The sequence below is a fragment of the Syzygium oleosum genome, unplaced genomic scaffold (assembly GCF_021117445.2).
Source record: "Syzygium oleosum isolate NSW1041296 unplaced genomic scaffold, Sole_v2.1 Sole_v2.29, whole genome shotgun sequence".
Taxonomy (NCBI): domain Eukaryota; kingdom Viridiplantae; phylum Streptophyta; class Magnoliopsida; order Myrtales; family Myrtaceae; genus Syzygium; species Syzygium oleosum.
Genome location: NW_026607513.1, coordinates 3,605,451 through 3,624,437, shown reverse-complemented (window position 1 = coordinate 3,624,437; position 18,987 = coordinate 3,605,451). Strand labels below are relative to the sequence as shown.

Below are 18,987 nucleotides of genomic sequence, written 5' to 3'. Positions count from 1 at the left end.
ATTCTCCTTATCGCCTAGATTAACGGTAATCGTTTTCTCTAATGTAAGTGGCTTTGATTCTTCGTGACGGATCCATTCTTTCTTGACCCATTCTTTATCCTCGTTATACTCTTCGATATCACAAGCGATCTCCTCGGAAAGATTTGGGCCACATATGAACTTATTATGAATATGCGAATGCTCATACCTGACATGCAACAAACATGGTTAGTGACCGCATACAAAGTATAACAATGCATGTGGTTTTATGAAAAGCCCTTTTGGGAATTCATTTTGAAATTAATTTTAAAAGAATAGAAAAACAGAGCTAGTCCTCATATCCTTGGACTTTCTTATTCTTAAAACCATTTTCGCAACGAGGAGCAATATAAAAATCTAAAGCCTCAAGCCTCACGAATGAGGGCAATGTTCATCATAGATTTGATTTTGTTTCTATATGTCCTTAACAAAACATTTGAACCCCTTTATTGAATTGAAAAATGTGATTACATCCATATCAACAGAAATGGAAATTGTAACTAAATTGAAATTGCAAACAAAATCAACAAGAAACTTGAAACTGTAAAAACAACAATGCAATGGAAAAGACAAGCAAAAGTTCGAGAGAATCTTCCTACTCTAATGTGTAGATATCTTCTGCTTTAGTTATGATGACGTTGATAGCATTCTCCTCGAATAAGCCAGGTAACACAGGTTCTTCCTTTATATGTAGATCTTCTTCTTGCAGTAGCTTGGAAGGTCCAGGAAAGGTTTCCTTGATGTGAATCTGATGATAGGGAAGCTCTTTAGCTTTACCCTTTCACACTGATGGGTTAATGATGCGATCACCTCAGCTTCCATAGCCTCCATAGTTCTTTGAACCTCAGCCTTGGCCTCCATGATGATTATTACAGCTTTCTGTGATATATCCTACTCCATGTCTTTTCTTTGTGGAAAGTGGAGTAATGGATTCCTTGATTCCTTGGGCTTTTGACCCAAGTCCACCATCGGGAGTGAATCCATATTAGCATAATATCCTCCCAGACATGATGGATGATGTTGAGAATTCTGGTGATTTCATTATGTTACCAGCGGAGATTTGTACCAACGAGATCATCTCGAAGGAATGGTAACTTGGTTCTTCTTTCACCTCATGTTCGATATATGGTATTGCACTCTCCTTGTAAGTGGTGAAATCTATCTCTCCATGTACGGTGATCATCTTGCTATTAATGATGAATCTAACCTTCTAATGAAGGCTTGAAGGGATAGCACCAGCCATGTGAATTCAAAGTCCTCGGAATATCCACCACTTGAAAGTCAATTAAAAAAGGCACAGGGCCTATGTTTACCTCGAGCTCGATATTGCCAATAATGTCCTTCTTCATTTGGTCGAACGAACGCACAGTCACCTTAGAAGGTTTAATGAGCTCTTCACTGATCCCCAAGCGATGTAGCGTGTCTAACGGACACAAATTAAGCGCGGAGCCATTATCGATCAGCACGTGTGACACTTCTTTGCCTCGGCATTTAACGGCAATGTATAGAGCCTTATTGTGTGAACGTCCGTCAATTGGGAAATCTTCATCAGAGAAGACAATCTAATCTTTGAAAAGAATAGCGCCAACAAAATCCTCGAGTTGCACTTCATTGATTATTTCTAGGATGTGCACTTCATTGAGAAGTTTCATAAGCATCATTTTGTGGCTTTCTGATGTCTTGAAAAGATCTAGCAAAGAAACTTATGCCGGCATCTTTCCTAGCTGTTCAATTACCTCATATTCGATTGTCTTCATAATTGACAGTAACTGTTTCACATCTTCTTCGGTCACTCCCTTCTTTTCATGATCACCCTCCTTTGGAACATAACATCTACCCGATCGGGTTATAGCATCAACTTCTTTAGGTGCATAATCCCAGGGTACGCACTTAGTGTCAAACTTTTCTTTTGAAGGGAGAGTGATAATCACAGGCTGTCTCTTTTTCCTCAATTTTTAATTGATCAATTGGAAGTTGAATGGTAATTGGTTCGACGGGACCTTCTTCCTCCTTATACTTATCCACTTCATCAAGCTCGATCAGAAAAGGTGTAACCATAGACACCATGCTTCTATCAGCCTCATCAATATCCATTCCACCCCATCTATCAGGTGTGATTATTTCATTCTTGAATGCCCACGGGGGAGGTGTGTATTTGACACAGTAATTGTACCAGCTACTATCCTGACTCAAGAAATCAACGACTTCACCTTGTTTCTGTGCTTTACGAATGAACCGTCTATCGCCTCAGCGAGTCTTTTTCTTCTTTTTTTCCTCTCGATCTTCTTTCTCCTCGAGACTTAATTTGTTAATTGGAATCTCATCCATGCCGCCAAATCCATCATGCACGATAACTTCATTTTTGAATGCCCATGGAGGAGGGGTGTACTTGACACGGTAATTATATTTACCACTATCTTGACCGAGTAGGTCCACGATTTCACCCTGCTTGAACGATTCTCGGGTAAAATGTCTTTCACCCTGTCGGACTCTATCTTTCCCTTTTTCATCCTCATCCATCTCATCTTGGCACATTTGTTTTCCGGACGAAATTTTCTCCTTTAAGCTAACTTCATCATCCATACTACCCCAACCAATGGGCACAATTACTTAATCCTTGGATGCCTAAGGTGGTGGGGTATACTTCACTTGGAAATTATATTTTTCAGAATCTTCTCTCAAGTTGTCTACAATTTCGCCCTTCAAAAGTGCTTCTTGACGAAAACGAGCATCTTCTAATCGAGAAGCTTTCAGCTTGGCCTAGTATTCATCTTCATCATCAGGCCCCATCATTCCTTCTTCACCCTTGATCATATTTACCACATTGTGCTCAGGGAGAGGATTATGATGTATGTTCGGCTCGGGCTCTTGGAAGTTCAATATCTTCTTGTCAATGAGGTGTTGAACCTTATATTTTGGAGTGGGACAGTTATCTACATCATGTCCCCTTTATCCCATGTGGTACGCACAGGTTTTTGATTCATCGTACCATGGAAATCTTGCAGGATTATCTCTTGGTACTTCTTTGGTCACCAAATGCCTTTCTAAAGGCATTGGTTATAACTTTGACAGAGGTTGGGGCAACGGCGTGTATTGCCTCACAGGCCTTTTCTTTGGTTCGAACTGCCTCGGGTTTTTTCAAGCAATGTTGGATTACTTTGGAAATGACGTCTGATGAGTGTTCGGGCTAGACACCATAGCCACCTCACGAATGGGCTCCTTGTCTTTTCTCCCGGGATAAGGCCTCCATGTTGTTGCTTCTTGGGCTTTCTTCTCTTTCAACCCCCATTCAATTCTCTCGCTAACTTTTACCACCATGGTGAATGTTTGATAGCCTGACACATGTAGCTTGTCGTAATATTCGATTGGCAATGATTTTAGGAAGAGCTCAATGAGCTCATCCTCATTTATGGTGGGTTTTACTTGTGAGGCGACAGCTTTCCACCTCTGAGCATAAGCTCGGAATCCTTCGTTTTTCCGTTTCTCAGTTCTGACGAGGTCTTCTCTAGTTGGGAGTATCTCAACATTAAACTTGTATTAATAGAGGAATTCTCCCGCCAAATGGTCTCATTCCGTGAAGTCTTCTATGTCGAGAGTAGTGTACCATGCCAGGGCCGCTCCTCTCAAACTGTCTTGAAATGTGCTAATAAGAAGTAGCGTGTTATCTGAATACCTCGCCATCTTGTGGAGATAATACTTCAAATGGCTTTTGGAACACTAATTCTATCATACTTGCTCAAGAACTTTGGTTCTTTATAATTTTTCGGAACAACCACTTTTGCATATGACGAGAACTTATCGAACCTCTGAAGTTCATATCCCTGACTGGCTAAGCATTTTTCAATTTTGGCCAATCTCTTGGCTTCTTCTTCATCATTTGCTTTGGATGTTTTCTTGGCTTGATCATCTTCTTCCAAATTTACTACTTCAGGTGTAGCCTTTGGAGAGTTTTCTTGTACTGGTTCTTTGTTTCTAGTTGGTTCTTCAGTAGGTGCTTCAGCAGTATCTGAAGTTCCCGCATTTGGAACTGTGGGATAAGATCCCCTAGAGGCAAGGATGAAAGCCTTCATTTCTGCCATCTTGGCGGCCATTTTGGTCATTTGGTTCTCAACTTCAGCTAGTCGAGCACGGGTTTCTTCTTTTGCCATTCTAACTTGTAAACGAGTTCGGAGTCTTTTGCCTTCCGTTGCTAGAAAACCTGCTTCGTAAAAAGACTCAGGGTTAGAATAGTAAAACAATCATGAAACCCTACATTCTTTCAATTGTATGGCTTCTTATGATTGACAATGATAAGAACTTTTATACAAGCCTTAGCCTTGTATAAAATTCATCATCAATGTCTTTTTCAAGCTATCATACGATTCAAAGAATTGTAATCCATGGTGATTCTTTTAGATTTTTGAAATCATGTTTTGAACTTGTCAAAGTACATCTAGAAAATGATCAATTCATCATTGCATATAAGACTTGTAATTGTTTGACATCATAATCATAAACTCAAATGGGAATCTAAATCATCCAATCCTAGGCTTCTTGCTAGCTAAGGCAGCTTCCGCCTTTTGATATTCCTCTCATTCCTTGGCTCGAGATTCCTATTCTTCAACATCGATCACGACCTCTTCGGGGACTTGGGGTTCCACTTCAGGCACATTTGGAACAATATATTCCGAGACATACTCGTCTTTAGGATCGGTGTGATGCTCAATGGGACATATGGCTCGACATTAATTGGACGTTTGCTTTCTATCCATGTGATGTATTCTTTGGATGCCATATAAATCTTCATATCCCCTTCTAAGTTTTTCGGCCACTCGATTACTTGTTTAAGTGGGTTATCCAAAGATAGGATGATCTTGTGAATCTTGGTTTGAAGGCTGTTCTTCTCTTCTTCAGGTATAGTCCCACTTGGGATGTCAAAGGCAAACTCTACGGGATTCCAAGTTGGTAGAACTTGCTGAAGCATCCCAAATTGTCTAACAACTCTTAGAGGGCAATAAGCAGCTCCTCCACTCAAATCGAGCAATGGTATCACATTCCCTTCTTGGCTTGTAATCCTCGCCTTGTCAATCTTTGGCCAATTGATCCGCCGTTGGATTCAATCGAGAGTTAGGGCCTTAATGAAATTGGCTCAATCTAAGAAAGATTGTTTGGATAATTTGCTTTGAAGACGAATGTATCGCTCAATTGGATTTGTCGCTAAACAGATTTCACGAAGGTTCATGAAACGACACCATGGTCGAATGTGTGAGATGAACCGTAGTAAAAGAAGACTAGTAGAAGCTTAGAAGACACCCCTCTCATGATTTTGGTTTGTGTTTAAGGAAAGGATAGTTTGGGCAAGAAGTATATTTGAAAAGTCCCACTTGAGACATGCTTGTCTTGCAATCACAGCAACTAAAGGGTCTAATCCTGTTCTAGATACATGGAATAGAATGAAGCCAAAGAAGGCTAAAATGAATACCCGAGCTCAAGTGTTTCCCATTTCCCTAGGAAGTTTTGAAAAGTTGACTACTAGGAAAGATAATGGAAATCTACCCGTATTTGACTTGATTAGCTTTTCGATTTTGAAAGTTTTGAGGTTAAGGAATTCAGCTAGAATGCTTACAGGATTAAGTCCAATGGGTGGCTCTACGATCCTAGGTTTAGAATTGATTCCAATGGCAGCTTGATATTCCTCTAAAGTTGGTATCAATTCATGTTCTCCAAATTGGAAGGTGGCAGTAGAAACCTCTCAAAAATGCGCCAAAGCTTGGACTAGGCTGATTTGATGTTCTAAATGCATTAACTCGAGAAGATATCCAAGCTTTTCTTAGACATAAGTTTGGTTGTTCTTAGACATGCTCTTCCACCAAGCAACGAGCTCCTTCCGAGGAATGGAAATTACTTGGATGCCTAGCTTTCCCATTGAGTGTAATCATGCAACAAGATTTATCATTAATCACCATGTATTACAAATCAATTTTAATGCCCCTATTTCAATTATATGTCCTTTTATGGTAAAATGGAGGTAAAGTACATTTGCATACTTAGAAAGTGATACAAGTGTCATCTTTAGTCCATTTATGCCTTAAGAGAGCATATATTTGAAAATGAGGATGACACCAATGTTTGATATAAATGCTATTTTGTCATACTCCATTTAGATCATAAAGTCCTAACCTATGATTTACAACTTTGAATACATCAAAATGAGCATGTAACCAATTGAATTACATCGAAAATCTGCCATGGACCTATACATTCCATCTAAAAATGAAAGAATGGTCAAATGGAGTATGACACCCTAATCATTCATTCTAATATGAAAGGGCATTTAGACCAAGCATTGATTGTTATTTAGGCATTTTTTTAGAAATGTGTCAACTAACTTGCATAATTGAAAAAGAAAGGAATGGAACGATACTTGCTTACCAAAACGTTTTTGTTTGGTTTTAGGTATACCAACCACAAAGACAAGCGGATGCAACAAGTGAGGTTTTAACGCCTAAAATGGTAGGGTATACTAAAGGCTCAAGGTTACCACCTTGATGGATAAGGGATTCCATTCTAATAAGCAATCAACCTCAAGTAATGAAATATTATTCCACCTCAGTGATCGGTATTGCATTTAAACGATCCCATAAGCAATCAGCTCACAGTTTCGCCTAAACACACACCTCCTAAGGGTGATCCTAAATGTAGCCAAGGTTAGGCCATGAGTGGTGTGTACGAATAGTGTAGTGCTAAAGCAATTTAAAAGCATGCATAGCAAGTAATAACCAAACAGCACTTCTAAAGTTCAATCAAACCACATTCAATCCCAATGCCATCCTGTAAAACAAAAGTCAGCAAAGACTACACCCCTTATATCTCCCACCTGCAAAACCATCTAACACGATCATTAGCGGGACGTACTTGGGATCCTTGCTTGCACAGAACACATGCGTATCATTCTATCTAGGCCTAAGTCCACTTAGAAACCTAAAGAGTCCCTAACGAAGTCGCCAAGCCTGTCGCGCCGCGCTTTTGCTTCGAGGGGTGCGGGCTAAGGAGGTATTTCCATACAAAGGTCTCTCCCGGACCATACCTCACTTGACAGCGGGTAGTAATTTCCTATCTTCCTATTTGAAGTCGGGGTACGGGAGAAATACCATGATTTTACAAACCAGATATTCTGAATACAGGGACTTGGTTACACTAATGATCCCGAATCGAGATCCCTAACGCCCTTTCGCTACCTAAAACGATACGATGTGTCTAACGTGTCACACAAGTTTCCTAGGCCTATCCACTAATCATAACCATTCTAATCCTAGAAAATCAATCAAATCAATCAACCAATCAATAATAACATAATCAATGTCACTCAAGCAAAGCAATCCTAAGTTGTCACTAAGGAAAGCCAATTTAAAATACCTAAACGCTAGTAAAGCCTTAAAGGCTTGTTCATTCCATGATTTATGTCATTTTAGGTTTTTAGGGTTTTTTAGGGGTTAAAACCCCTAAACTTAAGATTTTCTAAAAATATCACTTGGGCACTTAAAAAAATTCTAATTTCACTTGCAAAGGTTAGCCACAGTGTTTTTGAATCATTCTGTGAATTTTTGAAATTTTTTATTTTTTTTGGAAATTGATTTTTGAGGAATTAACTTTTCCGAGAGTTGATTTTTATAATTTTTTAGAATTTTTATGAATTTTCGAATTTTCGAATTTTTTTGAATTTTTTTATTTTTTTGAATTTTTAAGGTTTTATGGATCTTTTGAATTTCTAAAAAATATGAATTTTTTAATGAATATTTCAATTTTTTAAATTTTTTAGAGTTTTCTAAAATTTTCTGAGTTTTTTAGAATTTTTTATAATTTTTTGATTTTTTTTTATTTTTTGATTTTTTTTTTAAATTTTCTTGCCTGGATAGCGAACCGGATCGGCCGATTCAACCCGGTTCGGCCAAGCCGAACCGGGCATCGTTGGCGCCGGCCGGCGCTCCTACGGGTACGGCCGGCGCTCCTACGGGTACGACGCCAAACAGCGCCGTTTCCTCCTCTTCTTCTCTTCGGCATTTCGCCGAGCACATGGTATGCATGGCTTCGATTCAAACATTATTAAGGCCGCCTGTTCAAGCCCTCCTCCGGCAACCTTCCGACGAGCTTTTTACCATTCTGTTTAGTTTAATGAAAAGTTGATATCACTTTTTATTAGCCTAACCTCACTAGTTCGCCGCCAGACCACCGCCGATTGGCAAAAAACCGATCCAAATATCCTAACTTGCAAACTGTTCTTGACAAGCTTTTCCAGAATACATATCCTAATTCTAATCACCCTAGCCATCTAAATCGCTCCAAATAAGCTCCAAATCATCAAAGCAAGGTCAGAAAATGCTAACTTGGGTGACCTATGTCCACGGGGAACACTCCGGCGAAGTTTCCCGAGCTCCGGCAAAGTTCAACAATGGCGGCCGAGGTGGTTTATGCAGATTTAATGACCCAAATGCAATCAAAAAACATAAAATGTGATCAGAAACAAGTTTTGAACATTTAGAAAGCCAAAATTACGTTTAAAATGGCATGAACAACAGGATTGAACATAATCACGTTTTCTGGGATTTCATCTAAACCATGACGAGGATCGAAGTTTACCTGCTTCGTTCGATAATCAGAAGAAATCGTCAAACTAATCCGTGCCGTGGAGTTGTTCTTCAACACTCGGACTTCTAGCAAGTGGTCTCAGCTTCGCCAGAAGAGCTCTGGACGCACTGGCCGATCACGGTTTTCTGGCGACGACAATCAGACCTACACTGATCGTTTTAGGTGAGGAGGCTTACAATCTGGACTGATTTGCCGATGCTTTTCTGTCCGAAAAACGCCGATCGCTCGGTTCGGGAAGCCTCAACTTTGTCTCTCTCTAGAAATCACTCTCTCCCTCCAACTTTATCTCTCTTCTCTCTCTGAAATTCTCTCGAGCACCTTCTATGCATAGTCATAATGTTTTTCTCCTTTTTATTGATCGATTTCCCGCCCAAAATCAGTTGCCACCGACCTCCGAATCGGTTGTAACGATTCTCCGACGACAGCTGGAGATTCTCCAACTGTTAGTCAAGCTAAACACATGCTCAATCGGCTTGGGCAAGTCGACAAAGTCACGGGTGCGGGAAACTTTTTTTATGGGTTTTGGAACGTTCTAGGCAAACCGGGTAAGGAAGAAGACCGACTCGGGTCGAGTCGGGTCGATCTGACCGACCTAGCAGACCCGGGTTGGTCCAAATTCACAAATTCAACCTAATTTTAACCCAAATTTTCAAATTTAACCCCAAAATTGGATTCCCCATCACATTTCACACCCAAATATGTGATTTGCCCTAATTTTTATCACAATTAGACCCAAGATTTTCAAATTACAAATTCGGGTCATTGGGGTTTTTGTCTAATTCGATACTTTGATGACCTAATTGGGCAAAATTGGTGCCAAAATTGGATTACCCACTCCTGATTAACCTTAGAAATGATGGTCTCAAGGTTCGACAATTTCAAAATTGGATTCCCCATCACATTTCACACCCAAATATGTGATTTGCCCTAATTTTTATCACAATTAGACCCAAGATTTTCAAATTACAAATTCGGGTCATTGGGGTTTTTGTCTAATTCGATACTTTGATGACCTAATTGGGCAAAATTGGTGCCAAAATTGGATTACCCACTCCTGATTAACCTTAGAAATGATGGTCTCAAGGTTCAACAATTTCAAATTGATTATGATCCCCAATTTTGGGTATTGAATTTTGAAAATTTTTGATTTCTTTGGTAAATTGTGCAATTGGACTGACCAATATGTAATTCAAGGTCCCAAAATCATTTGTTGTGAAGACACTATGGACTAAAATTGAATAGAAATGACTCAATTGAATTTTTTACTCAATTTAGGCTTAGTTTTGACCAATTTTGGGAAAAACACATTCCCACATGAGATTTTCCAAAATTGATGATGTATTAATGAAATTGGATTTAAAAGAAGACTAATGAATATTTTTATGGAATTTTTGGATTCCATTTGCTATTTTTCTTGATTTTCTCTCTTATTTTGTTTAAAAGAAATTGAGAAAAAATTCAGGAAAATTCTATAAAAAAAAATTGGTCTAGAAATAAGTTTCTAGGCTTGGCCAAGATTCCTAATCCTAATTTTGAGATTTTTGGAAAAATTAGAAAAATAAGTTAAAAATCAAGTGTCAACATTGATTCGAGGAGATACAATGGTAAGTACGAGGAATCAACTTGATCCTGGCAATACTACTAGTAACAGTTCGCCCCTACGCCCTGGGCTGAATCAATTGGCTTTTTCTTGGGCAAGTGACAAATTTTCCCTACTAGTGTATGTTTTTCTTTTTGTCTTGGACGATATGGTACTCGGAGATTAAATCCAAGAGGGAGTTAGCTAGACACTTTAATTTGGTAAGAGATTTTAGGGTGTATTTATTTTATAAAAATGATTTTCACGAAATGATTTTCCAAACTTTAATGTGTTTGTTTTCCTAAAAGTGGATAATCGACTGAAAAGACTTTATGGTCAAGGAAAATAATCGTAGTTAAAATTGAAGAAAATGATTGCTCCATCATAAAAATAAAAAACCGTCTTCCCAAGTTCTTTTTCCACACGCACGATCAGACAGAATGGAGAACCGCTCTCACCTAAAGTTTTATGAATACGAAGAGATCATATTTGTTAATTATTTGCATTTTCTATTTTATGACAATCTTTTTTTGTGTTGCTAAATTTTGATATTAATAACTTAAAATTCTATTCATATATCAGCAATATCTTAGACAAGGGTTTTGATATTATCTTAATATCTTTAATTGAGTACAAAATTCAATTATAGCGGAGAGACCAATTTTTAAAAGCTAAGGGTGCGTTTGTTTGGGAGAAAGTGTTTTCTGGGAATTGATTTTCTGAACTTTCACCTGTTTGGGTTGCGAAAAATGACGAGCCAACCGAAAACACTATCCGGTCAACGAAAATATTCATGCATTAATTTAGGAATGTAAATTCCTATATCTAAAGAGATGAAAACACTTTCTGAAATTGTTACTCTCGAATTTTTTAAATTTTAATTTTTTTCTTTTTTATTCTCCCTCCTCCGCCAGTCGCCGGCCTCAATGACGGCTGGCGACAGGCTACAGGCGAGGTCCAGTGAGGTCGAGCCTCGCCTGAGGATGGAGAGGCTGGAGCTTGCTAGCCTTGGGCAAGCTCGAGCCTTGCTCAAGGTCGGCTCTCACTGACCCACACCTTTGGTTGGTCGCCGGCCGTCACCGAGGACCGCGACTAGCGGAGGAAGAAGGAAAAAGAAAAAAAAAAGAAAAGAAAAAAAGAAAATGTAAAAGAAACGAAAAGAATAAAATTAAAAATTTGAAATTTTCTTTATAAAATTTGGCCTCGATGGACCAAGGCACGTTAGTCGAGGACCCAAGCTTGGCGTCGATATTATTAGGCACTGACGCCCTGGGCACGGGCGCCGGTGTCCCGAGCTTGACCTTGATGGATTCGGCCGCGGTAGCCAGGGTCTTGGGTGCTGCCTAGATGGACTCGGCCTAGCCTCGCTGACAAAGGCCCAAGAACGAGCATTGGGGTTCCCATGCTCAAGTGCAGAGTTTCTGGTCCAAACGCCAATACCTAATCATATTTAGAAAATGATTTCCGATTTTTTAAAGAGGTAATCATTTTTTCTGAATTTAAGCTTTGATAGGAAAACATTTTCCGTTTACTCATTTTTCTAAGCGTTGACACCTGATTTTTAACCGACACATCGTAAAGGTAAAAACTTGAGATTAGGGTTTCTGATCGTGATAGAACCCAATCCTCAATCAAAAAGAGTCATTTAGCATTTAAATTAGTATTAGCCACTTATTTTCTAGCTTTTTGCATTTCAATTTCAAAAAGTCAAAGAGTTGACTTTCGAGTTGACTTTCGAGTTGGCTTTTTTATTAAACTTTGACCAAAAGTCAACCCACAGTCAAAATTTGGTTTTTTGCATTAGAAAAACCCCAAAATAGTGTCAATTTCACTTTTGCATCCTCAATTTTCAAAAAATTTAAAGTTTGACCCATTAATTGACATTTTAGTACATAAATACTAAAATGTTGACTTTTGGTCAACACTTTGTCTAAAAAAATTCAAAAAATTAAAAATCCCTAAATCAACTCATTTTTAGCTTAATTTCACTTTGGCATTTGAAATTTTACAAAAATCGGTTTAGAATCAACTTTTTTTCAATTTGCGGAATTTGGTTCAAATCGGCCAAAAATGAAATTACTTCATTTCTAGTCATTTTTTAGGTTAGTTTCCTTCACGACATTTGATCTAGAGGTTGTATTACATTCAATTTTGGAACCAATTTTGTAATTCCAAGCCAAGTGCAAAAACCCTCAATTTAGGCCCTAATTAGTGATTTTGATCAATTTTTCATGATTTGCGCAATTAAGACACGAATGAGCCTAATTTCTTATGTGAAATCCAAATTCGAAATCAATTTTGGAAGATTCACATGAATTTGAGCTAATTTGATCAATTTAGTGATTCAATGATTGAGAAATCTAAGAGTAATTGATCCAATTAGTGAAATTCAACTTGACACAATCTAGACTAACATCCAGTTTGATGAATTGAGGTTCAATTTGGCTAATTAGACTTCAATTAAATTCGTTAGTTTAGCTTGGCCATGCAATTTAACTCAAATCAAAGAACAATTGGGCTAAACAGGTTAAATTGGATCAATTTGTGCATGAATTTCAAATTGGTTCGATCCAATTTAATCAAATTCAATATTAATTGGATCAATCAATCATGATAGGAATTAAATTGCACAAAGTTGGAACAAATTGGGCCGAGAATTGAATCTGTTCAACCCGGTCAAACTCGGGTTAAACCGGTCCTACCGGTTCAACCCGGTTTGACCCGAATTGAACCGGCCCGATTGGACTGACCATTTTCCGATCAAAAATCTGGTGGCCAGCGGTCCATTCCGACCAGCCAAGGTTGGCCACATCCCTTTGAGCCCAAAATGACAAAAATGCCCTTAAATAAAAATTACACAAATGCCCCTAAGTGAAATTACCAAAATGCCCTTCATTATGGATTAAGCAAATTACTTAAGAATTAAGCAAATCAATCATGGCCATTCATTTAGAATTTATCATGGCCATCCATAATGTCATGTCACATATCCTTAGCCCTTAAGGAATATTTTAAATCATTAATGATGTATTCTAGGCCATTAAATCAATTTAAGGGCTAAGATTCAAAGTTGAGGGGGGTATATAAGCTTTTTCCCTCCAAAATTTGATAGGGACTCTCATTTTTCTAGATCTATTTTCTCTCTCATCTCTCTCCCTCTCTCTCTATCTCACGTTCTCTCCCTTTCTTCTCTTGGCCGTGAGCTTTCCTTGCTCATGCCGGCCACTTGCCGGCTGATTTTCGGCACACCGCTGCCACTCCGACAGTCCTCCGGACATCCTAGAGCCAGTTGCAAGGCTGGCCATGGCTACTGGTAGCCAAAACACCTCCGATCAGCTCCATCTTCCTCTCGGTTACATCACTGGCAACCGAGCCGGTGATTGATCCAGCTAGCTTCCGTGGTGATTCCGGCATCCCGGCATTCTTCCTAGGCGGTTCGAGGCTTGCGATCAGCATCCTCAACTTCATCTCAAAGTTGTGGTGGCCGGCTTCCATCGGAAAAGCCATCGGAGTTTCACTTTAAGCTTGATTTTACTTCTTCTACTTTGGATAGCAATCTTACGTCGATTTTCTTACCTTGCGACATAGATATCGGAAGCTATATTTGGCGCCATTCCGGAGTTCATTGGTGACCAAAATAGCTCATTTGAGCTCAGCAATATCATTGAACAAGGTAAGTATACTTGGATGAAATCGTGCACAGAGAGGTTTGCATGCTTTAAAATGTTGATTTCATCTTGTAAATGTCGAAATCTGAAGAAGTGATCAATTAGAAAGTCACAGGATATGTCGTGAGCTTCGATTTGATATGTCGCATGCCCCAATTGGACTTCGTTTGCTAGGTCAAAACTCCTTTGAAAGTCGAGATCAGAATCTGGAATGATAATGTTGAGTCCTATTCTTCTGTGAGACTGAATGACCTTTCTCGATTGGATGATTTTTCTGATTTTCTGTGTTCATTATTTGAGAAAACTTCCTCCATGAAAGTTGTCGAGCCCATTCAGATATGTTCATTGTAAAAATTTCATAAAATTATAATCATATTAGGTTAGGACGATTAGCAACGTCATCTAGGCTCAGTTCTTGTGACAGATGAATTTCTGAATGACCTTCATGTGTTCTTCGATTTTTATAAATTCTTATATTCAAAATATGAAACAAATTTCTTCATAAAAGTTCATATTGAGATCTATATCTTTCCAGTGACACCAATTTTATCAAAATATGAGTTCATTTTGATTTTCAAAGGAATTTTTATGATTTATTCAATATCTGTGTTCAGATCTGGTTTTCCTTTCTCTAAAATCCAAAATATGTTTCTCCGAATTTGATAAACTTTGAGTCCTTTTTTGCAAAACCTCAAAACTACAAAGTTGTCCATTAGGGTCTTATTATGTAGACTAAAAATTTTTGGGGCCTAATAGCAATGTCTAGAGGGTCAATTGACTAAAAATCTCAGATAAGGTCTTCCCGGCCTCAAAAATGATTTGCAAACGAGTCCTTGGTGAAGACCGAATTTCATAAAAATTTGGGGGACTTTTTATCAAAACCTCAAAACATAAAAGTTGTCACACACGGAGAATCCTAACTGTCTAAAAATTTTGGTCAGATTTTGATAAAGGTCACTATTTTTTCCGCGTTTTTTTTTAATTCAAATGTAAACCAGGTCTAGACTGTCACCAAGGGTAGAATTGTCTTTTTTCGTAAAAATCGGTGGGGAATTAGAAAAAGTGGTCTCTTGACTTTTTATCCTCATGACATAAGCTTTGTAATGACACCTGAATCACTTCATTTTGACATTATTAGGTTAATTAATCATACTCAAACAAAATGGATCCGAATTTAATAACTAATAATTGATTAAGTGGTCCTCTTATGAGGCCCACTTCCCATTGCTTGATTGGTTGAGAAACAAGGCCCATGAGCCTGAATGCATGTTTTACTCATTACTATACATGTGTTTGATAGATGTATGTTAGGCCCGGTGCATGTTCGGCGGGTAGCCCATTATGGTCACTTAGAACCCGACTTTAGGGGTTAATCGATATGAGTTGTCATTTTGCGAATGCAAATAGTAGCTCGTTATCGTTAACCATTAATCAAACAATGTTAGATGATTAAGTGGGTGGATGAATCGAAATGCATGTAAAGCAAAGGCCAATCCCGAGGCCCGTGTTTGATTAGTGAATTGTTTGCATCATTGCCTTTCTTTGGTTGTTCCTTTGTGCATTGTTTGTCGTGAATGTATCTCATGAATGTAAACACTGACACCCGAGAGGCAGTCCATGGAGAGGATAGTCCAAAATTGTAAAAGACCAAGGCAATAGACCGATGTCCAATCCGATCTCAATTTGTATTCACTCAACGGTGGAGATAGACCGATGTCTGATTCGGTTTCAATTTGTATTCAATTCATTCGTTCCCGATCATGTCTCGGGTTTCAATTTGTGTTGTAATAAACACCTAACGAGTTGCCGGTTTTACTTTCTCGCACTTAGAGTTAGCTCGTCCTTTTAATACCTTGAGTGTTTACTTTACGCAATATTTTTCAATACAATTGTTTGTTTCTTTCCTTTCTAGACTAAAATAGGATTAGTTTAGAATCTTAAATGAAAATACAAAAACAAGATGCATGATCACCTAGTGGACTAAGACTTTGGCATGAAAATGGTAAGAACAAATGCATGACAATTTGGATAACAACCATGATAAGTTTAGCGGTAATGAAAGGGCGTTAATAGAAATATTAACGTAAACTAGTCCTCGAATCCATGATCTCTGGTTCTCGTAGAAATCAATACGAAATTCCCCGCATATTGGTTGGGTATTCTACCAGACCCCCAACCTAGGCTAGTGGTGACACCTGAAAAAAGATAAAATTGATCCGCTGTCGCACGAGGCATGGATTAGGGAAGATCCATGTTCATGATCAATGAGCTGTACGGATGACCAAAAGATTGATGTTTTAGTAAGCCGTCTTTTATGTGCCGTACGGACTGTTTCATGAACATTTACCTCTAAACCCACTTCATCGAATTTGGCCCTCCTCATGAGGTAGGTCGCGACACTAAGGGATCCAAACACTGGAAAATGAGAAAAATATTTTCCGCAAAACAAACAGAACCTAAATATCAAAAAAAAAAATTCCGTGTCACTTTCCAGTACACTATCAAACAACTGAAAACAAGTCATTTTCTTGGAAGATGATTTTCACGGAAAACATTTTCCTCCATTAAAAAGTTCTGTACACCCTCATAATCAAAGGTTTTCGTCTAAGTCAATACAAGATGAAATATATAATGAGTAAGTTCAATAACTGAAGAAACTCGAACGACACATAGGTAGCAATATCTCGAATTTACTTTGCCAAAGAAAAAAATTGAAAATCGATGGAGATCTCATCGTGGAGTTCAGGATGTGTGAAGTGGAGAAGTATGATTGGGGGTTTGAGTGACTATGGAATGCCAATTAATTAGATGAAGGAAAAATTTCGTAGGACGACTATAAGGCCAGCGAAGTGCTATGGCATTGACTGTGGGGCAAATAAATGTTGACATGCACAAAAAATGAGTTTAGACAACGGAGATGAGAAAGGTTCATTTGATTTGTGTATATGCGAGATAAAGAATAAAATTGCAAATGAATCTATCCAGGAAAAAACAGGTGTTACCACAATGAAGTATAAGATGAGAGAATTTTGTTTGAGGTGGATTCATCATGTTGAATTGAAAGATCTTCGAATGCTTTGATGAGGAGGTGTAAGCAAGATGCGTACACTGTGAAAGATCTTATCGGTGTTGTTTTCCATTTAAGATAAAGATCAGGAAAAATTAAAACCACAAGTCAAATTATGACAAACCTCAAATTTAAGGGGCAGAATATTATACTATCCACCCTTTGAAAAGTCAAGAAGACCAATTAAAATACTCCACCTTTTCACGATGGGGCCCTTGGCATATGCGGATAAACAAAAACATTGACTTGAGTCTTGAAAGCATCACAGTCTTGAATAAGAGAGCATTCAAAGAACACATCGAAAGAAAAGAGAAGTTTCGAACAAAGAAGAAGATGGATGCCTCAGCAAGGGCGGTCCGTTGGAACTACGACGTGTTCTTGAGCTTCAGAGGCGGAGACACTCGCACCGGCTTCGCCGATTTCCTCTACAACAGCCTGGTAGCCGCTGGGGTCCACGTGTTCAGGGATGACAACGCGCTCCCGGTCGGAAAGCAGCTAGGCCCAGAGCTTTTCTGGGCCATCAGGAGTTGTGGGATCGCGATCCCAATCCTCTCCGAACAATATGCGGAGAGTAAATGGTGCCTCCGCGAGCTTGCTGAGATTATGGATTGCCACGCATATTATGGCAAATCAGTCTACCCTATATTCTATAAGGTGGATGTTGATCATGTTAGACTCCAACGCGGTAACTTTGAAGAGGCTCTACGTAAACATAAGGAGCGGTTCAGCTCAAGAGAAGTGCTAAAATGGCGGGAAGCGTTGACTGCTGTAGCAAGGATTAGAGGATGGATATCAAACACCGTTGCTAATGGGTATGTTTGTATGTATGTATGTATGTTTGTATTTACAAATCTATATCTGTGGAAACTCTATATCCAAACCCCTGTGCGCTTGATGGGAATGACTGATCCAGAACCGCAGGGTCAGGGGAAGAAAGGATAAAACTGTACGCCTAACTTTGGTTTTACACATATATCTGGGTAGGCACGAAGGAGAACTGGTGAATATGGTGGTGGCAAAGGTTTCGAGTGAATTGAAGATGACATGGATCGAACGGCTCCCCATGTTTCCTATATTGATGTCTAATTATTGCGTAAGATCAGGTATCGCCCAATTCAAATTTGAACAAAGTGCCTACCATTAGTAGACATTCTCCGTGTTCATCATCTGAGAGTTTTGGCCTTGCTTCAATTCCCACATAGAGTAAGGCATGTAAAGTTCGCGTGGTTTGTGATCTAGAACGATTTCGTGTCTTTTAAAAGTTACCTTGGTTTTTTTAGATGTTCTTATGATTCGCATTGGCTTCATCTTATCATCATCACTTTGGCTTGTCTTGTTGGATCGCAGTGCGTCATTACTTTTTGCAGAAGAAAAGAAGAGAAAGTAAATGGCAAGTGTTCTTGGCCTTTCGTGGCTCTGATACTCGATTTGGCTTGGCTGCTTACCTCTACATCAGCCTTATGGCTACAGGAATCAGAGTGTTTAACGATGATGATCCATTCCTCATAGGAAAAGATATTGATCATGAGACTCGCAATGCCATCGACTGCTGCAGGATATCCATTCCGATTCTCTCTGAAAATTTTGCCAAATCTAAATGGTGCCTCGACGAGCTAGCTCACTTGGTTGATTGCAAGAAAAGAAAGGGGCAAAAGATATTGCCCATCTTCTATAAAGTGACAACCTCACATGTGAAAGATCAATTTCGAAAAGACATGGCTCAAAATAAGGAGTCGGTCGACGGAAATATTTATGAGGGGTGGGAGCGAGCTCTCAAGGAGGTTGAGTCCTCCCACGTATGGGTATCGCAGAATATCGACAATGGGTACTCACTTTCATCAAACCCCCACCAAAGCCTTAGTCTGATCCTATTATTGGAAACTTCTTATACTACTCAAAGCTTATTTTAATTTTATTTGGCAATTGACAGGCATGAAGGGGTACTTGTAAAATTGGTCGTCAAGGAGGTTTCGAGGTTGTTGAACGATCCCCAAACACGTCCCACCCCCAAGCACATCTCCCGTATGTGA

At 38.9% G+C, this 18,987-nt stretch overlaps 1 protein-coding gene across 1 annotated transcript; it reads left to right on the top strand.

The window, feature by feature from the left end:
• Positions 1-17,179: 17,179 nt before the first annotated feature.
• LOC115693988 (uncharacterized) lies at positions 17,180-18,987 on the top strand. Its single transcript, XM_030621069.1, has 4 exons — positions 17,180-17,769; positions 17,942-18,060; positions 18,305-18,782; positions 18,888-18,987. The coding sequence occupies exons 1-4, from the start codon at positions 17,180-17,182 to the stop codon at positions 18,985-18,987; spliced, it is 1,287 nt and encodes a 428-aa protein (XP_030476929.1).